General features: G+C 41.5%; 1 protein-coding gene and 1 long non-coding RNA gene across 3 annotated transcripts; both read right to left on the bottom strand.

Moving 5' to 3' along the window:
* Positions 1-2,985: 2,985 nt before the first annotated feature.
* EDEM1 (ER degradation enhancing alpha-mannosidase like protein 1) lies at positions 2,986-24,935 on the bottom strand. Of its 2 annotated transcripts, XM_081185269.1 has the most exons (12): positions 24,016-24,897; positions 18,724-18,796; positions 17,389-17,492; positions 15,080-15,251; positions 14,292-14,475; positions 12,704-12,878; positions 10,833-10,953; positions 9,861-10,031; positions 9,308-9,381; positions 8,087-8,183; positions 7,537-7,722; positions 2,986-6,180 (listed from the first exon to the last, which is right to left on the bottom strand). In XM_081185269.1, the coding sequence occupies exons 1-12, from the start codon at positions 24,498-24,500 to the stop codon at positions 6,091-6,093; spliced, it is 1,932 nt and encodes a 643-aa protein (XP_081041395.1). In that variant the 5' UTR covers positions 24,501-24,897; the 3' UTR covers positions 2,986-6,090. The 2 variants fall into 2 exon arrangements, with proteins under 2 accessions (XP_081041395.1, XP_081041396.1); XM_081185270.1 differs by lacking the exon at positions 2,986-6,180 and having other exon boundaries at positions 7,587-7,722; positions 8,104-8,183; positions 24,016-24,935.
* Positions 13,525-14,281, bottom strand: LOC308582292. Its single transcript, XR_014005606.1, has 2 exons — positions 14,211-14,281; positions 13,525-14,174 (listed from the first exon to the last, which is right to left on the bottom strand). It is a non-coding gene; the product is annotated as an uncharacterized lncRNA (long non-coding RNA).
* Positions 24,936-27,966: the final 3,031 nt, after the last annotated feature.

Here is a 27,966-nt window from a genome sequence, read left to right as displayed (position 1 = left end):
AAAAAAAGGCTGGGGGCTAAAAGCTTTAATAGTTGCGGAAGACTCTTTTCATTATAAAGAACTGTTACTATGTTTGTATAACCTTGACTATCTAAGCACTGCATACCCAAGCAATCTTACACTAATATCAAAATAGAAATATGACATCCCCTTATGCGAATATATTGTTTTGTTACTTTTATCTGTGTCTCTTGTGGGGGTATCAATCCTACACCTGTCATTTGGGGGGCAGCAATTAAAGGCTTCCCATACCACACTGCAGGAACTATGGCAGGGAATTCCACACGTCCAGAAAGGGAGCAGCTGGAATGTTATGTCACTTGGGGTGGCAAGTGGTGGGATGAGAACCACCTTATGCCTCAAGGATGCACAGTCCCAGGTTCAGCCGTTGGTGTCTCCAGGTAGGGGGTTAGGAAAGAGTCTAGCCTGAAACCCTGGAGAGCCACTGCCAGCCACGTGTTCACAATACTGAGCTAGAGGGACCAATTGGTCTGGCTGAGCATGAAGCAGCTTGTAATGTAGTCTAGTATATGCACTTTGAATTTGGTTCCTCTGTCTTTCAACTCTCTGCACATCTCTCCCTGACCAAACTGAAGGAAAAGCAAAGCTTCTGGAAATGTTTTTTCAAAAACAAGTGTTTAAAAATGCAATTGCACTTTGCTGCACCCTTTAGAAAGATTTCAATGAAGCCACAGTGCCCTCTTGTGGGTACAAATCACATCTGTAGGACACAAAAGCAGAACAAACCAGAAGTTAGCTTTTGGGATGATTCGTACATACTCCTTCCTCTATGTGGACACTCAGTTTACATAAGTCGGTGTCATGCAGATGAGCGTGAGCTGTCTTCATTGCCGTCATTGTGTCTGAGCTTTCATATTGCCACCATCTATGATATTTGATCAAAGTCTCATGGTTGTATATATATCCTTACTAGGTAAAATGTTTCACATTTCCAAAACTATCACTAAAGCTTTGGGTCCTCAAAATATGCCATCTCCTGCTTATTTTCCTACCTTTTAAATTACAAAGGTACTCCTTCATTTGCAATTCATGAAGGACTGGCACCGCCCTGTTGATTGTCAGATAGGAGAACTTGATATTGTCAATACACTGATTCCAAGCCTGTTTTAATTCCTCCTTTTTCCACCAATCTTATTTTTTAAATCTAGTAATGGGAGAGTTTTGACACTAGGTGTAGAAGACAGATGGTGTATCTTACCTTTATATATTTTGCCACTGTGCATGGGTTTTGCAATACCCGATGATAATTATTGACAAAACAAAGAGGCAAGGTTTATATCTAAATATGTAAGCCAGTGGCACCCTGGGTGATGGTCAGGGGTGCTGTGGGCAACACTGGCCTCTGTCCCTCTTTCTTTCCTTTCCTCCCTCCTCTGATGCCCTCTCACATCTCTGCCTCCCAAAGGCTTGCACAGTTGTTTGTTGCAGCAGCTCTGGCTACAAGCTCCCCAGGCAAATGGTGCCTGGGGCTAGTCAGAGGGTGCCAGGAGCTGAGGCAGCTCAGAGACTGCAGTGACTGCAGCAGCTGTCCCCAAGACTATCAATGAGAGGGGAGAGGAGGGAACACTCCACAAGGGAGGGTGTTTGAAAAAGGGTGAGACGCTGCCAGTTTGGCAGACATAGGGTGGCATAACTAGGCTTAGGTGCCGCAGAAAGAATGTAGTTGGTCATGGGAGCTGTGGACTCAAAAAGGTTGAAAACCTCTGATATAAGCAGTAGGGATGGATATTCAACAGGAGTGTGCATAACATTCAGATGAAACCTAAAATCAAGAAACAAAGCAAAGCCATTACAGATGGATTCAGAGATTGTCCAAGCCAAAGAATATATCCAAAGTGCCCCAAACGTAACACTACTGGAGCACTTTGGCAATTCAGACGTTTTTAACAAACTGCAAAAACTGAAACATCTCCAGCTTGCCAGATAAGGAAGTGGGGAGATGGAAAGCTCTTTTGTGACTGGCTGGCCTCGTTTCTAATCAGAAGGAATTATTTTACCAGGGCTTTCCAATCTCAGTGCTTTGGGAAGGGGATACTGAAATTATGTATCCTGTTCTTATCTGTTCTGTGCTGTTTGCTACTTCAGTTAATCGTGCTTGCTTGGAAGATGTTGAATACTGAATTCCTTCTGCCTCTGTCCTAGATGCCCCCACACCCACTCCCTAATCAAATCATATTTGGACTTAGTTTCCATGACTCTTGATACCAACTGAGCAGAAAACAAGCCTAAAGCTTCCCCCCCCCCACTCCCAATTCACCAACTCTCCTATCCTTCATCCTTTCTGAAAGTTTGCAGCTTGCTTTCCTCGAGGCACCTCTACAAAATAATCCATTTTCATAATAAAATCATTGCCCACAAAACCACAGGAAAGGGAAGCAAATCCTTTTAGGTCTCCCCCCACCCCATCAATTTTTAAAAGCGCCTAGTACAAAAGCCCTGGACGCATTTGCCTAATTTGGCATGTTTCATACCTAGGAGTACTTCTATGGCATATGCTCATAAAATAAGGGTAGATTCAAGCAAATCCTTTTTAGCTACCTGAAACTGTAAATGCTTGCAGGAAAAAAACAGCTGCACCTATCCTTTTAAACTTAGCAGGATTCTCTCTCTCTCTCTCTCTCTCTCTCTCTCTCTCTCTCTCTCTCACACACACACACACACACACACACACACACACAAACGAAGGAGATACTATTCCTAGATTGCAGCAACAATGGATTTGGGTTTAGGTGTTCAAGTCACCTGGTGACAGCATACAGCTCAATGAGACAAATATAAGACAGGTTTCTGCAGTTGCATCATGACAGCGTGTCCAAATGAGGACATCCAACATTTAAAGCCTGTAAAGGGTAAAAACTGCCCAGTCTTACACATTACGCAGAAAATGAAACACCCTCTTCCACAGGGTCCTCCAGTCACATATCATTTTCTGTTAAAACTCCAGAAAAGACAGGCACCACAGAATTAAGAAATAGTATTTAATACAAATTATAATGTAAAATCTGCGTTACATTTTCCAGAACATCTGATCCTTTATAAACAGTAACGCCCTCACCCTATTAAATACATTTTGTAACAATGCCGTATTAGGCTAGGAAAAAAAACACATATTGCACATTATGGTGAGAAATTCAGTTTGGTTTTATGAATTGGCAAGTTATCCAAGCAACGCTTAAGACTTGGTCTTAACACTAATATTGCAACAGAAGAAACTGGACACATTTTGTAACAATAAAAGGTATTTTATAGGACAGTGTTGGTAATCTTCAAATATTGAAAGACTGCAAATTTCAATATTTCACTTGGAAATTTGATCTAGTCCCTTCATATCCCCATAGATAGTGCAATCTATGTCAATATCAGGTATCTGTTTGAGTGTTCACAGCACATATTAGCATCTATGAGTGGCCTCGGACACCAGTCACTAAGGACAGATACAATCTTCTCAATATGAGATTTTATCCATACCAAAACCAATCAAAATGCTGGCTGAATCACATGGGAAAGAACTATACTATTTTGACTAGAAGTACAAGTGTTTTGTAAGTGCCCTTAAGCCTTTAGAACTCTAGTAGTCTGGTTGTTGTTGTTTTTTAAAAAAGCAAACATCTGAAACACATTACTTGGAAAAATAAGCCAAACTGTAAGTCACCATTTGGACACCCAACATTTTAGTAGGCACAAACTTTCCTAAGTTGAGTTACAAAACGTGCAATTTGCATCAAAGAGGCTACACATAGTCATAAGCGCCAATGTGGACATGCCGAAAAAGTTACACACCCAGTCGACCCCATTATGCAGACACATACATACCTTGTGACAGCATGCTTTGTTGACAACATGATTATAGCAGTGATAAACTGACTTGTTTCAGTTTGCATTTCTCATCACATCAACAGCTTATGGCCAGGATCTTTTTTCAACAACAACAAAAACTTTGGAAATACTCTGTTTCAAAAGCAGTTCATGACTGGGGTGGGGCCCAACTGGGCACAATAGCAAAATTCACTGGGCTAGTAAAGTACTTTGCATAAACTGCTCTATGGATTCCAGCCAATGTTGAACTTTTCAGCTTTTTTGCTTCACACATTCTCTCCTAAAACAAATGTTCTAATTGTGAACGGCTAACATGCTCTCCTTTGAGGGTTAGTAGATGATGCCAGCCCTGTATAACTGGTCAAAAAGCCCAATCATTTTTTTCACCTGCGCTCTCCTCGCAACTCAGGAAGTGTTGCTTGACCTGAAAAGTCAGCTACTAGGTCAAACATCATAGGCATAATTTTGGAGGAAAAAAAGAAGGCCATTAAGATCTGGTCTCACCTATAGAGGTATCATGGTTTTTATAGGATTTTAATCTTCCAGAGGATTCTGAACTGTTCGCTCTCTCTTACAAATAGCAACACTGAGAAAATAGGAAGAAAGGCTGTACAGTGAAACACAAAATCTTCTAGGCAAACATAAGCCTACTTTGAGATCCCTGAGATTCATTTGTTTGCCAAAGAGATTAAGCAAGCCCTAATTATTTATTTGATAAATATGTAGTATTTGAAATGTGTTTTGTGAAAGCAAACATATATTATGAACTGGATTAGGTTAGGTAGTGAAACTGGTATGTACACAATGCATGGTAAAATTTGATCCAAGATGTATTGCGCTTTTCAAAGAGGAAAATGCTGATCAATAATCATATTTCAATCTACTGTAAGAATCCTCAAGTGGGTTTAAATTATATTCCTGAAGGCAGGCAGATACTCTCTTCTACCTTCCCAACCTTACTGGGGTATGGAAGAAAGGCTTTGTTCATCAGAAACAAAGGAAGGCCTCATCTTATATCCATTTTGGTTGCCCCAAGGTGCTTCAAAAATGATGAATATTCTTGTCACAAGAATTAAAATGGGAATCAAAGGCCAGAACATCTTTGAGGATCAGCTTCTCTCTCTACTTCTTCTGCTATGTGTATATGTAAAATACATGCCCCAAGAAGGGGCAATAATCACCTGTAAATACTCAATTCACAGTAAACGTGAAAGGAGAGTGTACAACCCTCAAACACTACTTGGGATGTTAATCTTTTATATTGTAAAAGTACAATAGTTATAAATGATTTTTAAAAGGTTATTTCTTTCTGGAAAATGAACAGCTCAAGCCCTTGCCTCTGTTCTGAAAACAGCTAAGAAGGCACTAGCTCAAAAAGCTTACATATTACAACTACAAGGAATGTAAATACTTAGATTCAGGAAGATCTCCCAGAGAGGCACAAAGCAGGAGATGAATATAAACAGAATAATGTTGTGAATGTTGGTAAATCAGCAATACAAAGTATCAGATGAGTGGCTCTGTGCATTTATACCTACTAGAAGGCACCTTTTAAAAATTACTGGTTTCAGAAACTAGTAAACTCCATACACCCTTGAATGTGCAATTCTAATTAAGAACACTGTTTTCAACATCAGCCTAGATGTTAGTCCTAAACACAGTGATGCAATATCTTGGCTGATATTACAACAAACTGCATTTCAATTAGGACATTTCCAGCAAGACACAGAGTAAACCAGAACCTATGGATTTTTTCCTACCTGAGCAATAATTAATATTGTTTATTGCTAGTTAAATAATCTAATAATTAAGCTTGGTGAGAGAAATTGCACATTCCCTTCCCCCCCCCCCACACACCCTTTTTTATAAGAAATATATATAGGTTCTCTCCAACATTCTTATTTAGAATGCAATTAAGAGATGTGGCAAAACAGCATTTCTGATACAAGATACTTGCAGTCCTTTTAAAAGGTCACCTTAGTCTATCACGTATTTTTCAGAAATACAAGCTTCAAAGTTTCACATGCGATAACGTAGCTTACATTAGGCAAAATATGCCACATCTGACAGTATTTCAGTGATAACAACTGGAGTCTAGCACGGGATCCTCTTTCCATCTTTAAACTGAATCCTTCATTACAGTGAGTGGCTATTAAATGCCTGCACCTGCTATAAGCTATGTGGCTCAAGAGACTCATCTTCAGAACAAGATGCTGCCTTGCGCCTTAAGGATTACTCCATATGAAGAGATGTTCAGATCAAGCCCACCATCTGATCAATCTGTCTCATGTAAATACTCTTCAAAGGCAGCAAGTATCTCCTCTCATCTGGTACTCTGTTGCACTGCAAAACAGAAGGAGACATTTTAATAGTTGGAAGTTCACAGTAGCTTGCTTTTCAGGACTGAATCTTGTACCATTTGGATGGGAGGGCAAGATTCACACCACGCATTACTTGGCAACATGACAGAATCAGATACTGTTCCTAACAGAAGTAAGGGAATGGGCATACTTAAATGATGAGTGTTACTCGACACATTCATATCTTAAAAAGTGTGAGAAATAGTCCTTCAAATAGTTTGCCTTCAGACCTATCCAAAACTCTGGTGGCTTTACAGAAACAAGTAGAATATCTCTGTTAAACTGCTACATTCCAGGAACATCAGCTCACCCATTGTGATTCTTGGTCATGCACACAAAGCTCCCTTTTACCACTGGAAAAAACTGATGAGTGAACTTGGCTTTACTGCATTAAACAAAGCATCTTCTTGACTACCTGAACCAAAATGTGCCCCCCACCCCAGAGTTCAACTGGATGGCAAAGACAATTACTGTATTCCAGGCACGTCCAACAGGTAGATCATGATCTACCGGTAGATCACTGTAGTAGATCACTATTAGACCACAGGCTCCCCCTAAAGAAGCTAAACAATTTTGGCTCCCCTAAAAAAAGCTCAGCAACTTTGACCTGAACCCCCAAAAGGGGGGTAGATCACTGCCACCCCTGTGTATTTGTGTGATCATGATGCAACCAAATGAATACAGTATCTACATAGTTTCTGAAAACATCGGAGCTAGGTCTCATGTGTTTCTAGTCACAACCATTCAAGAAGGGTGCAGAATTGTGCATTAAACAAATTCAGGCAAGGACTATGAATTATAGTGTCTAAAAGAAATTTTATGTTGTTGAGATCTCATTTCTTTCTGAACATTTGGGCTTTTAATCTGCTATTGCAACTTGACCCTCGTCTAGAAAGACAAGCAACACTTATATGTATGAAACAAATATGTCTTGGAGAATACTTGGACAAAGGTCTGAAAACTTAAGTTTGCCCCCCAAAACCTTCAGATTTAGGTCCCTGCAGGCTGGAACCTAAGATTCTAAAATGGGTTTCTGATCCTCTCCACCCCCTCAAAAGCTAATTATAAGATCATTCCTATTCAGCAAAACAGAAACTCTTTACAGGAAAAATACATATTGCAATTGCCATCATAATATATCTGAGCAGCATCCATGGATATATTTGCTGAAAAAACAGATATCCTCTTCTGTTTAAGCAAGCACTCTTTCCCACCCCCCACCCCCAGGACACTCTATATTAACTAGTTACAAAATGCTTAGTTAACTGGGCAGAATTGTTTGCATGCCCTATTTCTGTACACAACTACTATACCCAAACTGGAACTGGTTTATATTTACATTAGAAGTAGAGTTGATTGCTCTAAGTTCATTTGGCTTTAGCTTTTCAGTCTTCTTCTGTTCTTCAGGGAAAGTATCTTGCCACAGTGAAACACGAAGACGCTTATCCAGCGATACTATATGCCCCTCTGTAGTAAACATATATCTATTGCCCGATTTGTGCACTGGGTTTTCTTCATCAAAAAGCTGAAACAAGAATTTTTTATGTATCCTTAATGTTTCACATTTAGCATAATATATAACAGCAATGCAGTACCACCACGTTTGCAAAACCGACACAGATCAGGACGCAGATTACTCTGCAGCTAGGTGCCATAAAATGTATTTTGAATATGTAGATTACCAGTATAACATATTTATTACAGACTCTGCCTGCCAATGTGTTAGATACACAGATTATATTATAAAACATTGTGTGTGTGTGTGTGTGTAAACACACACCCCTATGACTCATTATAAGCAGGCCTACCACTTGTTGCTAGTTTCAGTTCTAGTGAACAAGCCTATTTTAAAACAGAAAGCCCCAAGGCTGACCATAAAGAATACCTACCAAATACAAATATTTACATGTTTCACTGAGAAAAAAGCTTTCCATCCGATCTTCTTTGGACTTCTCTATAACATGGTGCAGAGTAGCATAGCCACATCTGAAATAAATTTTAAAAACCTCAATTATCATTAGCAAGCCACAAATGTTGTAAGAAATTAAGCCCATAGAGGGATAGCTTGGTCAATAGAACATGAGACTCTTAATCTCAGGGTCATGGAGTCAAGCCCCACATTGGGTGAAAGATTTCTGCATTGCAGGGGGTTAGACTAGATGATCCTCATGGTCCCTTCCAACTCTATAATTCTATGATTCTAATTGTATTCCAAAAGTTACTGCTACTCTTAGCTTTCTTCTAGTTACTGCTGATGGAGCAACTCTGCTCTGTCAAGCAGCAGACCCCCAAGAGCAACAAGCAGGTCTTGTTCTAATATCTCACCAACACCGTGCCTCTTAGAGCCATTAGAACAAATATCCCACAACCATTAGCTTGTTCCTCTCCATAATTCAGGCTGGTAATAGTAGGAGATGGCGAGAGGGTGCTGAGAAGTGTTATGGCACAGTGACAACTAAAGAGCTTCATGCCTAAAGCCATGGGCATGCTGGGAAATGTTTTCCTTGTTTGAACTCTCTTCCCTTCATCCATATGACTCCTTATGAAACTTCTCTCAGTCGTAAGAGGCAGCAGCAACCCAGTGAGTAAACCCTACTCTGTAAGACTGCTTTCTTTTCCTCTAAGACCTGCCTGTGGCCCAGAAATTCAGCAGCAGCATGTCAGCTGAACACCTGAAAACAGCAGAGAGGCTTATAAACACCTTTGCTCCTCCCTATAACTCATGTATTTTGAATGCATTGTAAGCTGCCGCCTCAAGAAACTTGGTTAATAGGCAATATAGAAGTACTACACACAGAATAAAGTGAGATTTGCAAATCCAACATAGGGGCTAACACTTGAAGCACAGGTTTTTCAAACATCCCTTGTGAGCACTGGGATCCAAGCCATAGCGTTTCTGTTGTTTACAAGCAAAGAGGTTGCTCACATGCCCGTTAGATAAGAGATTTAAAATTAATTCAAAGGAAGCAAGCATATTTGTATTAACTGCCACATGCAGCTCAGTTCAGAAGAAACTTCACAAGTAACTTAAAATAAAAGGTTCCATTTGTCTCTATATTTTCCAATAGCTAAGCACAAGGTGATATTAAAGGTTTAGTTTGAAAACTAACTTTGCTTTTGTGTGCTTCTCCAGACTCTGAAGAATATCCATGCCTACATGGAGATAAAAGGGATTCTTTGTTGCCTAAATGAAAGGAAGGAAATAAGTGTGAAGAAATTATGCAATGCCATGTAAATAAAGGCTCAAACACTAGTAAAGCTAAATAGTTCAGCCACTAAAAAGTAAACAAACCAGATGCAAAACCATAGTTTAATCCTAGTTTGTTCTCACCAATAAGAATTTAAACAAGTTTCCAGAGTTTGGATAGTGGACCACTATGCCAATTCAAATGTTAGCATCGAGGGAGGAGGTGAGCCCCACACCCTCCACACAAGAAAAACTAAATTACTTAACCAGTTCTTTGGATCCTGATTGTCATATCCAAACATGGAACCCAAAATGTAATTTAAACCAATGATTCCCTTAAATCAGTGTTTCTCAAATAGAATAGATTGAATCAGTCTGAAAATAATGAACTGTATATTGGGACCACACCTCTTAAGCAGCAGCAACAAGGATACATTCATTAAGACAATTATATATATTAAAAAAAACTTTAATACCTGATAAAGAAGATATGTAGATTCTACTAACTCTGGCCTTAGGGGATAAAAGAGGACATCAGGGGCCTGTAACTGCCAGTTGTACCTCTCTGGAAGAGCTCCATATCGTTTCCATATGGCATAATAAAATGCATGGAGGCAAATAGCATCTTCTACATCACCTATTAAAACCTGAGGAGCAGCAAAATTGAATAAATGTAGGACAGCTCACTGGTAATAATATAGTAACATTACCAATCTCCTTCATAGTATCGTCAGTCTCCCTAGGCCAGGAAAAGCACCAGACAATAAATCAGTTATCAGGAACGCTGCTCTAAAATTGTGTAGCAAACATTAGCTCAGCAAAAGAACTTTTGAAACGTATAAAAGCACTTAGCTGCTTTTGGACCAGACACCACCAAGCAAATCATAAAAGTCGACTGGGAAAACCTATGTATTAGGCGCATGCTGTAATGTGCAACTCCATGTAACATTCAATCAGCAGCAGTAGCAGCGGAACTGCTACATACCTTTAGCTGCAAAAGGAACATAACCAGTTTTACTGGAGGTGTCAGTGGTCAAGGAACCTTAGTATCTCCTTCACACACAAACCCTTTTGCGATTATCTTGTACCACTACAACCCAACATCCATTTCATCTTAAGTGCTAAGCAGCCGGCTGGCAAATTAATGCCCTGGGAATAGGCACCGGCTGTCTCACTTCCCACCCGCATGATGATACTAACATTGCACTTCTGGGATCTGTATGGTCATACATATGCATTTTAGCTCCAGCTGTTAGACTAGTACCCACACTTGCAAGTCAACTGCACAGTGCAAGGCAAGATCAGAACTGAATACGGGGGAGTCTTTCCTACCAAATGCTAGTTTTATAGAAAGGACCAACAAAATCTGTTTTAGGTTGGGAGGCTGAGCTCCTAATAGTACACATTTTGCAAAGCTTTCTATACTTTTTCCACCAAACTGAAAATACCTGAAGCCCAGGGAAAAAAGCTTGAAGAGAATCAATCCATGTGTTCATCAACTGCCCACTGAACATATTTACATTAACATAGAGTGGTGGGTCCCCTTCACCTTCATTACAGGCTTCTCTCCTAAAAGGAATAAAAAGCAATGTTTGATTCAAAACAATATGCTTTATCATTATATGTACAAGTGGTACACACTGAAGACAAGATTCCATTTTGCTCCTGCTTCAGCACCTCTCAGAAAGCGGGTTGCTTCAGCTTGGACCACCTTGACCACAACCCGCTTTGGCCCAGATCCAAAGTCTCATCAAAATTTGGCCTTTGTATGACCCCTCTAACTACTACAGAGAAATCAACCAACAGCTGTAAGTTTTTAACAGAAATAGATAAAAATGTGTAGGCACAGTTGTTCCTTCTGAGAGTACGAAACCTGACAAACTTTAGACAAGTGCAGGATTTTTTTGTGCAAGAAGATAAAGTCTTTTAGAGTCTGGGGAATAAATTTAATTTTTTAAAAAAATCTTGCATGGGTCAATTTGTGTGCAAATAATTTTTAAAATACCTTGTAAAATTTCAAAAGGACAGATGCCGGAGCTTGAGCCTTTTGGTGAATGAATAAAATGTTTTCTGCTCTACAACACTGACAAATAAAGTGAGATTTATACATTCCTCCAAACCCCCACCACCCAGTGAACACAAGCAAAACTAAGTTCTCTGTAAAGTTATTCCCTGGCTGGAAGTTAGAGGCCTCTTCTCCCTCTACCAACCTTATATGGAGTTTATAACAATCATACAGTGTAGTTCACCATTATAACCCTACTTGCAGGATGGAGGGCTATGCCGAGAAAGTGTACGTACAGCATACCTACAACAGTGCACATGAGTTTAAAGGCTTGTGAAATCTTTCAAACATGCTACAGCTTTGACTCCTCTGATGTCACCCAATCTCGGAGATTATAGCAAAAACTAAGCAGGTGGTAGCTTAGTATAAAGCTATCACTGTGTATTGTTTAAGCATGATTATAATAATGTGGTGTGGATTTAATAGAATTATTTTTTAATTGGATCATTTTTTTTGGATTCTTTCCCCCAACACAAAAGTTTTCCAGTGTACATCAGAAAATTTTCCAGTGCTTTAGAGAGTAATCCAATTAACATGTTTATTTTACTTACATTGAGGAAACAAAGCTGGGCACATTTGAAACTGCGAAACCTGACTTATACTGTATTTGTAACTAGCATACATTCCTGTGAAATGGAAAATAGAAGCACCGGGAAACTTTCCACCCCACATCACTGTTACTATAATGTTAGAGTAGATGGCACTATATGGAGGACAGATCCTGTCCAGAGTTCTTACAATCAATGATTTGACACAGGGAAACCAAGGAAGGGGAGCTAAGAGGAGAGGAGTAAAGGGGGGGGCGGAACCATTTCAATTTTGTATACTTAAGGTTGCAACCCAAACTATCTGCCTAGGAGTGTAACTGATTTTCACTTACCAACAATATTTTACCTTCCACTCCTCCTCCCTGGAGGTTGGGGGGCTCTTTGGAACAGATCTGAGTGGGGTATGGGGTATGGGGAGAGGAAGGTGAAGTCCCATTGCACAAGCAGAAATCTGCTTGTACACATCTAATTACAAGTAGGGCATGGGGATTAAGTGGTTATGCCAAAGACTGAACAACAACAACATGGGTTTGCAGAAGAATTTGAAGGTAGACAGTAAGTGTCAATTTAGTTTGTAGTAATAATCAAGTTTTTAAGTGTACATCAGAGGAACACATAATTATTCTTAAGGAAACTGATGTTCCGTGTTCCAACCAGCCCAGGCAAGTTTTACATCCCCCTGAAGATAGTAATGTAAGGAACATACCCTCGCCTTAAGTAGTTCTGAATACTCTGATAAGCATCATTGAACATCTCTAGATCTTCTTTTTCTCCAAAGAGGATGTAAGATTTCAAAAGATATTCATAGAAGGAATCTAATCCTGCTCCCAAACCACTCTGCTTTCCAACCCAGTGGCCAGTTTGAATATTCACAACATTGCCTATAAAGTAAACACAAAGACAAAGATTATCCAAGAATAGCTATATAAATTGTTGCATTTATACACTGCTTGGCTGATAATGCTCAATGTAGTATAAAATTCCTGTATAACATGAAAGAAATTACAATAAAGTGTATACAATCTCAAAAGCCAGAGGACATCAGTATAGAAGTCAAGCATTACACCCAAAACAAAAGTCTGGATGCAAAACATTCAGTATGGGAAAGCTAGATCCCTTTGCATTGTCTTTTAAAAATAAAATTGTGGCTTGCGTGTTAGCAGATCTCCTTCAACAGTCTGCCAATACAAGCACTCCTAAAGGGGACTTTAAGCTTGGACTTCCCAAATCATTTCAAGAGAATTCTAGGACTATATGTTCATTAAAGTACAGTGGTACCTTCGGTTGCAACCGGGATCCGTTCCGGAGTCCCGTTCGCAATGTGAAAAGCCTGCAACCTGAAGCGCCATATCTGCACATGTGCACAGAACAATTTGGTGTTTGTGCACATGCGCGAAGCACAATTTAGCGCTACTGCGCATGTCGTGAAACCCGGAAGTAACCCTTTCCGGTACTTCCGGGTTGCCGCGTGACGCAACCTGAAAAAACATAACATGAAGTGGACGTAACATGAGGTATGACTATATGTGAAGCACTGAAAGTACAAGGTTTTATTAAAAACAAACTTTGAGAACAGGGCTTAGACGACTAACAGCACAGTTCACAAATAATTAGTTGTACAGAATCCCATCTTCATCATCACGTGTGCACATAGCTGCATTCTACACCAGGTGAATATATTGCAGCAATCAATACCCATATGTGAGTGTTTCTATAACATTGCCGTGGTGCATTATTGCAGAGATAATCATTCACTAAATTAGGGTGGCTTCACACAGTATGCATCTAATGTATATTCCATTGTGTGTACATGCAGCAAGGATCCCAGACAATCCCATCTCCTGATTCTGAAATAAGCCTATCTATGATGCACTGCTCACAGGCAAACATCAGATGCACTAGCGTTGAAGTAAAAATTTATTCCTAATATAATGGAGGATTTTTAGACAATTGGGCACAAAGGTCCCAGTGCGACCATACAAATGGTGCTGTGGTTAGTTCAGTGGCATAAGCTATCACAACTATGCAAGTACCATCTTGCCTCCCACAACTGCTCCCCTACCTTGCTGGGGGGCAGGGGAGAGAGAGAGCTGCTTTTTAAAAAAAAAAAAAACTTGCCTTCCACCCATTGCAGCTTGCCTTTGCTTTGTAAGTCAAGCAAAGCAGCATATAAATACCTTAAATAAGTAACTTGAAAAGCAGCATATAAAGACCTTAAATAAGTAACTTTTCGGGATTATATTACTGTTAACAAATTCTGTTAATTATGCAAGACCCATAAGCCTATTATGCACCTAATAGTCCAGTGTCATTGCTCCTTAGACTCCAGAGTGCTTTCACAGCTCGGCGGGCAACCCATTCAAAAGTGGAATCGCCCAGAAGCCTGCTAAGAATTCCAAATTCCACCAATAAGGATCCAGCTCCTGCAGTGCAGGTCTCATTGTTGCTGCCAGAAGGAACTCCTGTTCTTAAGTTTACCTATACAAAGATAAGAAGGCTCAAATGTTCATTTCTTGAAAAGCAAGCAGTTATATTTCTGTCTTTTGCTTCCTTCATTTCTACCCCCTTGATAATCAAGGACAAATATAAAGTGACTTGTGTGTTTCATCAGTGTTCTGTCATGAGGTTGCATCATATTCCACAGGGAATCTGTCTTAAAGGAGTATCCAGATTAACATTAGGCATGTAAATACCCAGCCATCAAAAGACCAAGTCAGACACTGCAAAATCTTCAACATGGAACAGCTCCAGGAACGCAGTCATGTTGAGGAACCAACAGCTGACCTAGGGCATCCATTAAAGTAGTTGATTTTGACAGCAGATTTTTAGAGTGAGGGCAAAGATATTTTCCGCTGTCAGGCTGTATGTTTTAACATGAGAAAGCAAGGCCTGTAAACACAGACGTGCTGAGAAAGGCATTACTTCCTCCACAAAGCTGCTATACGTGGATGATATTCCAATCTAGTTTTTCAAAAAGCGAGCCTTATGTTTAATATTTAAGACCCATCTAGCCCCAGCAAGTGAAAGTAGAATGAAGTATTAAAGAAGGTTCCATGAAAACCGTTCTTCATGGCACACTTACCCGAGGATAAGGAATTCCTGTTTTGGTGTTCTCAAAAGCAGGTAACAGTCTTACAGCCAGGTCATGAGCCATATGCAAGAGCTCATTATCATAGCCCTTAATAGTCATATCCCCAAAAGGCTGCCTGGCATCTGTTATGATGATATGGGCTGAAAGCAAGCTTCCCAAAACCCTGTAAGAGATAAGTTTTAAAGGAGACAATATATAATTTGCTACATTATGTGTAATGTACAGCATATCAAGTTATCAAAGTTAGGTTCAAGCTGAAGAGCAAACAGAACATTAGCTTTTTTCAGGAGTGGGGAACATTTTTCAGTCTAAGCGCTGCAACCGTCCTGGGCAACGTTCCAATCACCTCCATCCATGGAAGCAAGGGTCATCATGAGAATTCAAGGACACATACTAGTCAGGCAAAAAACACCTGGGGTGCAAAGCAGGGCCACTGAGGGATGTGGCCTAGGGAAAGTGGTGAAGGAAGTTCCATGGGCAAAGCAAGGACTGGCTAAGAGAGACATTTAGGCCTTGGGCCCAAACCACATTCTATACTCTTCAACTGAAAGATCAAAATGTAAGATGCAGAGCATCTTAATCTGCTTCTTGAGCTATTTCACATCAGTTTTGTCTACCAGCACAGAATTCAGAAAATCTGCTGTCATTTACTTGCCCGGTTTCCTACTATCACAATGTCTTAATACCAATTTTGTCACGTCCAAACACAATATAAATTATTTTATGTTTATTCTGCAGACCATCCCATGCTCGGCAATATTCTGAGCTTGCATATCCTGAGCAAGCACACATCTGTGATTGTAGTCTCAGATAACAAGGAAATACCAAGTAAAGTAAAGTTGAATTAATTAATTTAAGTGCAGGACCTAAATTGAGCTTTCAGCATCCAGTTAGCCTCTAAAAAGGCTCTGAAAATTATTGGCTAATACTGAAAATTCCAAGCCAGGATGCAAATCACTGTGATAGGTTTATATATCTCCACTAATCCATAAACTTGCTGTTTCTCAATTATCATTTTTTCAAAACCCTCAATAGAAAGTCCTCTTAATTAAAAAAAAATGACTAGAACAGATTACAAACCTTTGCTCTATCTTTCTTATAAAGAAGCCAATGCCAAAATGCTGGCAATTTGCTTAGCTGCAGGAGGCAAAATAGATATATCATGACTCAAATGCATTGACACATTCTTTTTATTTAACTAAACATAAGTAAACAAAAGGTAAAGCACAAAAAGGCAAGACTTGACAACCTTTAAGCAATGAAGTAGTCACAACTGAGGGGTAAGGAACGAAAAGTGTATGTTAATTTCAGTGGTTAATTTCAATTCTGCCAGTTATAGGTAACATACATTTCTTGCTTTTGAGTTTCTGAATGTGGTTAAAATTGCAGGTTTTGGAAACAGAGTTGAATGTGGCAAGTTTGCTGCTCTCTAAGCACAATGGAGTTATATAACAAAATTAACTGACAAACTGAGGAGTACTGCATTAGTACTTCTGCACACAGCATGCAGTAAAAAGACTAATCAGCAGGACTTTTTTTCAGGGGGAACTTGCCAGAACTGAGTTCTGACACCTCTCAGGTGGGAATCCTTGCCATTCTAAGAGAATGAGGGAGGCGTTCATGGTGAGTTCTGGCATCTCTTTTTTCTAGAAAAATTGTTGTTTAGTCATGTCCGACTCTTCATGACCCCATGGACCAGAGAACGCCAGGCACTCCTGTCTTCCACTGCCTCCCCCGCAGCTTGGTCAAAGAAAAATAGCACTGCTAATAAGGGCAGTCACCATGATGCAAAGCAGCACCCCAACTTGCAGTGTGTTTTTTATATATATAAAAATGAAAGTGCAAAAAGAGGATGTTGTAGGGAGGGATATACTGTTGGTTGAATGCTCCCTTCCTACAGCACAGCAGCACAATCCATTTGTACTGTACAGCGAAAAGTTTTTAAACTCTCTGTAGTAGATGGTTACAGTTTTACACTTTGCTCCTAAGGAATTTCATGCGTGTCCTCCTCTGCTTTGACTTCAGGGGTAAGTACAAAAAATATTGCTAGGCGTTTAATATTAAGAGGACTAAAATTATTGTCAGTTCCCTGTGGTGTTTGTTTATAATACAAGTGGGTCCTCTTTAACCCTCTATTTTGCTTTAGTGACATTCTATCTTCCATCACTCAAAATTACCAATTTTTTACACTATGTTGTGAGACAGCAAGCAAGCAAACATAAATTAACTGTCTTCTGAAAATGTGATAAATTTAGTTGGTGCTCACATACAATGCTCTCAGATTTCAAGTGGCAACCTACCTAATTGTTGCTTCAAAAACTTGGACGGTTGAATCTGTGTCAAACGATACTGTGTCTATCACTAGTTTCACTGCTTTCTGGAACTCTGAAGAATTTCCCATTACCTTTAAGGCAAAACATAATTATCAGATTACATAATCACAAGTTTTTGTACTAGCTGTTTAAAATGTTTAAAAACAAAAATTAAATATCAGGCATTACTAAAAATCGTAGAAATTTCAATTGTCACATTTCCTAAATCCCAATAATATTTCAGGACCTCAAAAGGTACCGTCCTAAAAACAACACAGTATTAGAACACAAAGCACCATAATTTAAGTGTGATTGTTTAGTAAGGTGTATGATTTATGCAAAAAAAAATCAATTGCAACAAAACTATGCCTTATACAAAGTTTCAAAGTATAAGAAAACAACTTCCAGGGTTAAATGTATAACTGTCTAAACAACACCATGTAGAGAAGCTATAGTGATTTGTCCAAGCTAAAAGCAGGCTCTAACACTAATACAAATGGTGATGGAGTTAAAATAATCAGAATGCAGTGGCACTGGGGTAATTCCACTAGGAAGAAAATGATGCAAATGTCTACTGTGGTATGGATCTTAATAACAGTCAATAATCAGGGTGGTTATAAAAATATCAGATGTGTTGAATCGAGCTTGCTTGACAGAATCAGTTTACTTTTTAAAAAAACCTTCCTCAGTTAAGAAAACTACCTTGGCAGCAAGACATTCAATTGCAACTGCTTACAATTGACTCCACTCTGCTCCATAGAGTCTGCTGGCACATATAATCAAATCTCTCACTGCTTGTGACTATCACCAAAGCCAGACATGAACTGAAGCCAATAGATCCCTTTCCCCTGAATAAGAGGAAGAGAAGAGAACTCGGGAAAGGGGAGTTATCTAAGGGGAAGATTTTGGCACCTGTCTGTCTCAAGAGACAATGGAGTGCACCGCCTGGGGTGAAATCAAACTCCTGCATTAACAGCAACGAGGTGACCTCCCCAGGGCGCAAGCCTGGGCAGTGTGTATGGAGGTCCTGGATTGCCTACGAAACAAGACCTCCTTCTCGGCCTCACTGATATGGTCCAAAGAAAGCAGAACAATACATCTGGCACCAGCTTGGCTGCAGGAGTTGCCAGAAGGAGGTGTACAAGGCACCATCCAACCATCTTAGGGACTCCACTCTGGATTTGAATAGTATGGGTCTTTGCCCAGAAGACATGTGTGTTAACCAAGGCAAGGAAGGAAAACAAGAGGTGCATGTGTGGGGTTGTAACTACTTTTGATCATTTTTTCTTTTTTTCTAGTAATTAGAAAACATTTTAAACTCACTGCTAGGGTATCCAATGCATCAATCAGAGTAAGCGAGTAGTTTCCCAGGACATCATTGATATTCAGATTTGAACTGAAATAAAGTCAATTAGAAGTTAGTTCTATCAGATTTTTAAAAAGTTAGTTCAAGAATGTAATCTATAAATCTTGTAGCCCGATACTAAGCTTAATTATCTGAATCAGAGTCCTAAAGAATTTAATGGGATGTGTTCCCAGCTAAGTACCCAAAGGATTGCAGCCTTGGCCCCATAACATAGATGCAGCATTAGCACACTCCTACAGTAAATCAGTCTACTGCCATGTTATACTTTTAATTCAGTCATATGCAATTTCTTTCATAGTAAGGCAAAGATGCAACCTTGGATCTCGAACGCCTTGGCTCCCAAACAAATCCGCTCCCAAATGATCAAAGCCCGGAAGTGAGTGTTCCGGTTTTCAAACGATTTTTGGAAGCCGAATGTCCGACGGGGCTTCTGCTGCTTCCGATTGCTTCTGCAGCCAATCAGAAGCCGCGTTTTGGTTTTCGAACATTTTGGAAGTCGAACGGACTTCTGGAACAGATTCCGTTTGACTTCCAAGGTATGACTGTAATAGGACACATGGTCTACCAAAGTCAGAAATAGGATATAAGTGAACTACGGTAGGCCTAGGTATTTTGACTTGATGGACTGGGCACATCTGAAATTAAAGTGACACAAATATCTAGAAGCTTTACTGCTGTCTGTATAACCTAGTGAATAAACATATACAAGTCTAAACTGGGAGATGCAACTTCAGATACTTGTTGAACTATGAGCAAATTAGAACATCATCAGAAAATTGTTCATTCTTTTTCTAAATTAAATTAAAAATAATTCTTGTTATAAGGCTTGATACGAAAAGAAAGACAGGATTATTGTGCCACATCTTCTCACTGAGCACTCTGCTGTTTAAAACAAAACAAAAACTGGTGCTCTCCAGATGTTGCAGACTACAAGTCCCATAACCTTTTGTCATGCTGTCTGCTGCTAAGAAAAGTTGCTGTTAAAAATAGCTAGAGGGCACCAGGTTGTTGAAGGGTGGATTAGGGTATATATACTCAGGATCAAAACACAATTGCTTATTTCTTCAGACACACAATCAATAACAAGGCTGTAAAAGGGTGTATTTTTCCTTCTTTCAAAGTGTATGTAGGGATTAGGATGGGATCCAAAGAAAGTACAAATACATACACTCAGAGCTTAGCATGCTGTTTTTGCTACAGCGACCACTGAAGTGAGAAGCCACTGTTCAGTTTGTTACCTTGTCTCCTTGTGAGAACTATTTAATCAAAACAGCAAGTAAGCTCTCTCATCTTTTTTTATTAACTTTTCTCTATTCTTCAACCCAGTCTTATAGTCTTAACTAGGCCCCAAAATGTGGCAGAAATGCATGATTTTCTAAAAGTAACTTGAAATAGCCATACAATTGCTCAAATTTGAGGCTGTTATACAAACATCTGCGTGTCAGTTAAGTCTCAAAGTCAGAGAAGGAAGTAGCTCAAAACTGGTAGACAAGAAACACAGAAGCTGCTTGCAGTGAAAATAGATTTTACAAAGCAAGAATAGCTAGGAACATGAATACAGCCATGATATAGACTATTTTGACAAAAGTAAGCAGCTATGTTTATAAATACAACATTTAAGCTTCCTTCCCCTTTTCAAGAACTGGAATAAAGTTACCAATGTAACCTTCAAATTACTGGATTTAGTCTACAACCAGCGTTCAACACTTCAAGATATTTTAAAGTTTTGAGTTGATACTTATATTTTGAAAATATGTTGATTTGTTTTAGGAAATAAAAAAAGAGAGAACAGATGTCTTGGAGAAGAGATGTCTTTCTCCAAGAACACAGTGTTCTTTGGACCCAAAGCACCATTCAAAATTGAACAAGATGGCAAAGGTTGACAACATCAGCTTGTTCATTATGAAAGCTTTAAGATTTACTCTGATGTTTCTCAACCCTGACAAAAACTACCCTAAAAGCACTTTCTAAGCATAAAATTAAATTTTCCTTACTAGTGCATCTGTTGAGAAATAGCCACACAGGCAATTATAAATATAATCTGGAAAGACAGAATGGGTGAAGTCCACACAGTATTATATAACTTTATATGAAATAAAATTTTAAGCTCAAATTGCTCTGCTAGCACAAGCCTATTTGTTCAAGTGATACATAGCAAAGAGCCAAAATTAAATCCCCAAATATTGTTTAGGCTAGGTCTAGTTGATTTTCCCATGTGCTGTAACATGTGCTGTAACCATGTCCCATGTAACTGTGATCCTGATCAAATTCCAGAATATCAAGCTCACATTGATTCCATCTTTGTGTAAGTACCTGTCTTACTTAATTTAGGATGTTGGGCAGAAGGCTATATTTATAATGTAGCTTTTATATAAAATTTAATCCAATTATTTAACAATACATATTCCAATAAAACATGGATTATTTTGTATTCAAAATGTTTTTCAAAATCTGCCATTGAAAAGGTTCATTACCAAAGGCTCCTGATTAAACTTAGCGGTGATAATAGGACATATAATCTTATAGATCACTGAACCGTTTTTTAAAAAGGGAAGCAGCAAGTAGACTAAATGGATAGTTCTCACAACAGATGTATGTAAGAAGTGAGGCTCCCTCAAGGATCCATTTTGTGCTTTTTCATAATGGCCTGGACTCTGGCACAGTCAGGTCAAATTATTAAGGGTGCTAAAAAGAAAAAGGGATCACAAAGAGCTCCAAAAAGGTATTTCTCCAAACAGGACAATGTCAAATGCAGTTCAGTTTAAGTGTAAACTGATGCATAGTAAGGCAAAAAATTATACCCACAAAAAATATACACACCAATGGTGAGCTAGTGATGACTGACCAGAAAAAAAGGTACTGAGGTTGTGGTGGGTAGCTCAGTTAAAATGTTGAGCTGGCGTATAACCGTTGTGAAAGAGGTAGATTCTGTATTAGAGATCAAAATAAAATTGCCAATATTGTACTGCCTTTATACAAGTCTATGGTGCAACCACGTTTGGAATATTATATACAATTCTGATTCACACTTTTTTAAAATAATAATAATGCGTAATTAGAAAAGGTGCAGAAAAAGGCAACCACAGTGACTAGGGGTTAAAGCAATTCCCCTACAACTTTTGGGGCTCTTCAAATTAGAAAAATAGATGAGGGAGGAAGACATGATAAAATGCACAAAATTATGCGGTGTGTTGAAAGAGGATAGGGAGAAGAAGGTGCCACAAGAATTACACCTCCATAAACAATCCTAGAACCCATCCAGTGACACTCAGGACAGACAAATATACCACTTTAGACACAGCAGATTCAGTAACAGAGTCAGGAACTTGGGTGGCTTTAAAAGGGGATTAGACAAATTCATGGAGGATAAGGCAATAAACGGTTACTAGTGATGATGGCTACATACTAGAATCAAAGGCAAATACCAGTTGCTGGGAAATCATGAGCAGGAGAGGCCCTGGATGCAGGATTAAAGGACTTTGATCTGATCAAGAAGGTGTTTCTTTATGTCCTTAGGTGTGTCTGTGTTGACTAAAAGCTTTTGTGATCTTATTTGCAAAGTGTCATTTCAAGGCTCACTTACAAATAAGCTTGCAGGAAAGCATAAAGAATATGGCATGTAGATTTACTAGCAAACATGTGAAGTTGTGTTAGTTAAACAATCCACATCACTGAACTGCACAAATCAGTAAACTGCTACTGCATGTATCTTACTTAACCTGTAGCCATTAGACAACAGAAAGAGACCTATACAGGAAGGACAATGTATAGCTGCAGGAAACCGAGAGACACCAGGAATCTATTAGTAGAAACCAAAGCTTTAGCAGCAAAGTTAGTCTTTGCAATCAAGGGAAACCCCACTGTGGACTGCGTCCCCCTCCCAGGAAGAATGAAGCAATGCTCATGCAATTTTTGAAGCACTCTGCGATTTTTAAGACTGCAAACAACATGTAAGATGGCATCACTGGGTGCAACACAGTTGGGTCTGACACTTCTGTAAGAATAAGATCTGATAAAAGAAACTAGAGGAAACCAATAGCTGTCACACTCCAACCGTCACCTTTGCACTTTGGAAAGAGTACACATATGCAGTCACTACATAGCTCTTGTGACTGTTCAGTTTTATTGTTTCTGAAAGACTGCTTTTCCTATCCGCAGCCGTAACTTTACTGCCAGTTTCACTTCTCCTAAATCCGACCTTTCCCATCTCAAAAACAAGCTCCATGTTTTCATCTTAAACTCTGCTCCCCACCCATTTCTATGTGCAGGGACCATTCAACACTGTTGTTGTTGGTTTTCCCTTTAGCACTGCAACTGGAGTTAGCATCAATACATCCCTACCTTTGGGTTTCCAGATCAACAGTAGTTACAGTCATAGCTCGACATCGATACAAGACGGCTGGGGCAAGAACAGGGCAGGATTTAGGTTTGATGAGGCCCTAAGCTACTGAAGGTAATGAGGCCCTTTATATATCCAGCTATCCTTTGTCAAGACCCATTACTTGCATCATAGGAGTCTACACAACACAAAACTCTGTTGCTGTATGTAGGTTTTATTTTATTTATTTTTTTATCTTATACTGTATTTTGGAAATGTACATCCATATTGTTTTTCCTTTAAATTTTTTGGTGGCCCCCAAGAGAGTGCGGCCCTAAACTATAGCTTGTTTAGCTTATACATAAATCCGGCACTGGGCAAGAAATGGGAACACATACTAATACCTATACTGTATGATGCCTAAACCACAGAGGTGGTAGTTGCTATCAGCTTCAAATGGTCTCCCTTTCAACTTGCTCCCAAGGGCCTATGGCAGCATATCCCATAACCTGTTCCCTCCACCACCACCCCCAAAAAAGAAAATACTCTTTGAAAGGTGATTCAAAGTCTCCCTGCTTTAAGTCCCTAAGTTGCTCCACTCTTACTTTCTCGTCGAGTTCAAGTTCACCCGCTGAAACAGATGGGACAAGATTTTCACACCCACCCACCGAAAACTCTCAAGTCCTCTTTTCCCCTCTTAACTCCATTCTTTTGCCAACAGCCCAGGTAGACCACGTCCAATTCCCTCTCCCTGCCCGATCTCCAAATTCTCTTCTCTCTCTCTCTCTCATCCCCTCGAAGCAAGCAGGAGGGCCTACAGCCTGGACCCTGAGCACGAGCAGAGCGCGCACCCCACCCAGACCGTGGGACGGGCGTCGCGGGGGGCAGAGGAGGGCGGGGTGCCGAGCCCCGGAAAAAAGAGGCTACTCACGGGTCGGCTCGGTCGGGCCCCCTCCCGCTGCACTCGATGGGGTTCAGCTCGTCCTGGGGGAAAGCGTGCGCCATGTAGTTGTCGTAGCCGAAGGCGAACATGCCGCGGGCGGCGTCGCGAAGCTGCGCGCGGAGCTGCGGAGGGAAGGCGCGGCTGTAGCGCTGCTCGTACTCGTCGCCGCCGCCGCCAACACCGACGACCCTCCTGGGGGGCGACGAGGAGGCGGCGCCGCTACCGGCTCCCCAGGCCTTGCCCAAGAAGGAGGCCCAGTGCGGGGCGACCAAGCCGGCGTCGAAGCAGCGAGCGTCCGAGAGCGGGGAGGCTCCGGCTCCGCCACTGCCGTCGCCTCCTCCCTCCGCCGGGCTGCAGGAGAGGCCCCGCAGGCGCTGGTGGTAGAAGCCCAGGCTGGGCCCCGCCAGCCACAAGAGCGCGTGCCCGGCCAGCTTCAGCGCCACCAGCGCCAGGACCAGCGACCGCCATTGCATGGTCGGAGCCGTCAGCAGCGGCGGTAGCACCACGGCGGCCACCGCGCGCCCCTTTCACGCGCATACTTCAAGCGGAAGCTCCGCGCCTGTCGGAGGAGGGGACCGCGGAGGAGGGAAGCGCCCGGCCTCCCTGCCCCTCAGACTCCTCCTCCTCCTCCTCCTCCTTCCCACGTATCCTTGGCAGAAACAATAACACGTCTCCTTTAAGCGCCGACGGGTGTGAAGAGGCGCGAGAGGGGGGTGTTGCCGAGATAGGGAGGAGGAGGAGGATTGTGACAGGGCCGTGTCGGAGTCACCGTTGCCGCCGTCATCACGCGGAGACGGCGGCGGCGGCGCGGCGTTTCACGCCCGTCCCCGCCCACATAAGGTTTCTTTCCGAGAAGCGGTCGAAGGAAAATGACGACAGCAACAACGCCAGCCTTGGAACTGACGTGGCGAGCCACGATTTCACCCAGCCGAAGCGGTTAGCCAATCAGAGGGCCGGGAGTGTTGCCCTTGGGTGCACTCCGCGCAGCCAGCGTGAAGGGAAGCGCTGCCGCCGCTAGAGGGAGTGCTTGCGTTTTACCTTAGTTTGTACAGCTGCTGTAAACAAGGGACTATTTAAACGTGTTGGGGTTTTTCCCCCTCCCCCTTTTGAATAGCGTTTGGTTATTCCTCCCACCTGTTTGAATGCTTCAAGCACTGGGGTTCGAATCACGCCCCTAACCCCAGTTATGATGCTGGATAGCGTTGTTTTATTAATTTGACAGCTGGTGGATGTGATTTCATAGAACCACAGAATTACAGAGTTGGAAGACAGCTCCAAGGGTCGTATAGTCCAGCCCCCTGCAATATGGGAATCCCAACTATATCATATTCGACCGATTTACAGACTGCCTTCCAATTTGAGGATGTGGCACCTGCTTCTCTTGTCCCTTTTCGAGAGAAGGTGTGACACAGCTTTTTGCTGGTTTGGAAGGAGGGGCAGGTCGCACCATTTAAAAATCTCTATAAAACCTATTTTTTTAATGTAAAAATTGTTTTAAAAATATGTAGACTCTACTGTGCAGCTTCAATCGCTTTTTTAAAGAAGACAAAAAAAGTGGTTGGGGGCAAAATTAGAACGTTGAGGGTTTTTTAATCAACTTTCAAAATTGTGTTGAAACGCTTTCGTAAGAGTGCTTTTAAAAATGGAAAGGAAAGGATTTCTTAGCACAAAGTACAAGATAGATTTTAAAAATTAAGACGCTAATAAAATGGCAAAGGCTGCCAAGTATAGATGCATGTTGATAGTCTCGCGTGACCAGTAGATAGGTGACACTGCACACATCAAAACCATACCTCTTTAAAAAGAGGAAAGTAGTGGAACGTGAGCTTTTATCTTCACCCCACACCCCTGGGGCGCGGGAGCAGTCATTGAAGCAGGTTACTGTTTATGTCATTTAAATGCTTGTAAAGAGAAGGGACCAAGTGTGGCAATTCCAGAGTAAACCCTGCAATTTTGCATCCGCATGGAGGAAATAATGTGACAGAATCTAGTGTAAACAGCAATGTAGGCACTGAATACATGCAACCATCTGTGAAGAGCAGCAAAAAAGAGGCTCCGTAAGGTAAGATGTGCAAAGTGGGAGGTTGATGTTGTGAGGATGCAAGAAAGGTAATTTGCTTAAACTATTCAAAAAGGATTTTTAAGTTCAGTATTTTATTTTGCTTTCGGGAGACCTCCTTTTGTGAGATACCCACTACAGTGGTACCTCGGGTTAAGTACTTAATTCGTTCCAGAGGTCCATTCTTAACCTGAAACTGTACTTAACCTGAAGCACCACTTTAGCTAATGGGGCCTCCTGCTGCCACGCCGCCGGAGCACGATTTCTGTTCTCATCCTGAAGTAAAGTTCTTAACCTGAAGCACAATTTCTGGGTTAGTGGAGTTTGTAACCTGAAGCGTATGTAACCTGAAGCGTATGTAACCCGAGGTACCACTGTACTCCATTTGTGTGTAGCAGTGTAGCAGTAACTCACCACATTTCACTTTGTAGGTAGGTGACACATTTCATGCATCAGACAAAGCAGAATCTGGCCATGAAAGCTTACAACACATCACATTTTTAAAAGTCTTTTAAGGTACCAAACCATTTTTTTAACCTCACAGATAAGATTTCAAACTGCTTCTATATGGACAAAAGCACCCTTCTCTGTAGATATATCAGACACAAAATTTGACTATGGCTGTTGTCAGGGGTTTAGGTGCAGAGGCACGGGCAAGGGAGGAAACAGAGAGCGAAGGGGAGGAGACAGAGGAAAGGATGAGTGATGACGACGACCCGAGATCTCCCAGTCTTTCCAGTGAATCAGAGGATTCACAGAAAGGAGCACCAGTGGCCAGGGCAAGGGGGGAGTCTAGGGAGGCACCCCAGGAAGATAGAGCCAGAGGAGACTCAGGGGGAAGCAGCTGGAAATCGGGACCAGCGTCACCGCCAGGAAGCAGGGAAGAGGAAAGGAGCCAGGAGGGAAGCGCTGGCAGCTCACCACAGGAGGGAGGGCAGGAGTCAGGAGTGGCCACACCTCCATCGGGGAGCGAAGAAACGGTTAAGAGGAAAGTGGAAGGTTGGGCGCGCGCGCCAAGTTCAAATGCAGAGGAAGGCGGCGCAGTGAGCAGCCCCGAAAGGGAACCGGGTCCTAAAGCCCGGCGCAAGGAGGCAGAAGGGTCCGGGTCAGCGTCAGAAGAATCCCGGAAGGAAGAAGCCCCGGGGGGTAGAGGGACCCAGAGGAGGACAGTCAGGAGGAAAAGGTGGAGCAAGGCTAGGATATTAAGTTGGTGCGCACAGGGCGGAGACTCAGACGGAGCCTCGCCGATCTAGCTAGTAGACGTAGAGTTGCAGACAGCAGCGTGAGAATGGAAACTGTAATTCAATAAAGACTTTTACTTAATGACCGCTGGCTAGCGTGATCCTCTGTGAGCTAGGATCTTGAAGCAGCTCTGACAGTAGGCTCCGTCTCTACATTGTGGGCATCTGCAGCCTCGAGGAGGGGAGAGAAACAGGCGCCCACTAGCGAGCTCACGAACGGCAGGAGACATGACGGCTGAGCAGCAGATAGAGGACCTCAGAAAAGCAGTGGCACAACTGAACGCCGAGGTTCTCGCATCCAGGAAGAGAGAGGACGAGGCAGCTGCCGCCTGCAGGGATCTCCAGGTCAGGTTAGACGTACTGGCAAAGCAACCACCCCGGCAGGAGGGAATTGGGTTGGCGAGACGGACAGGCGGGCTGCTCTCTCACTTCGATGGGAACCTGCAACAGTATCCCAACTTTAGAGCCGACGTACTGTGCGCACTGCAACTGTTGCATAAAGACTTTAGAGATGAACAGGAGAGAGTGGGGTTCATCATGTCCCATCTGCATGGGGAGGCGAAAGCATGGTTGCGCAATTTATGGAGAGATAACGATCCGGCGCTCCAGAATGCGGATGCCTTTATTAAAGCGATGGAT

This window comes from Podarcis bocagei, assembly GCF_964188305.1.
Source record: "Podarcis bocagei genome assembly, chromosome: 2".
In the NCBI taxonomy this organism is placed as follows: Eukaryota; Metazoa; Chordata; class Lepidosauria; order Squamata; family Lacertidae; genus Podarcis; species Podarcis bocagei.
The sequence above is the reverse complement of the archived record's forward strand: the minus strand, read 5'-3'. Positions and strand labels throughout refer to the sequence as shown.

Coding starts and splice junctions, on each gene's coding strand:
- EDEM1 (XM_081185269.1), bottom strand. CDS start 24,500: ATGCAATGGCGGTCGCTGGTCCTGGCGCTGGTGGCGCTGAAGCTGGCC. Junction 10,032..10,832: donor CTTTTTTCCCTGGGCTTCAG/GTATTTTCAGTT, acceptor GCTGCTCCTCAG/GTTTTAATAGGTGATGTAGA. Junction 7,723..8,086: donor CATGTAAATATTTGTATTTG/GTAGGTATTCTT, acceptor TTCTTGTTTCAG/CTTTTTGATGAAGAAAACCC.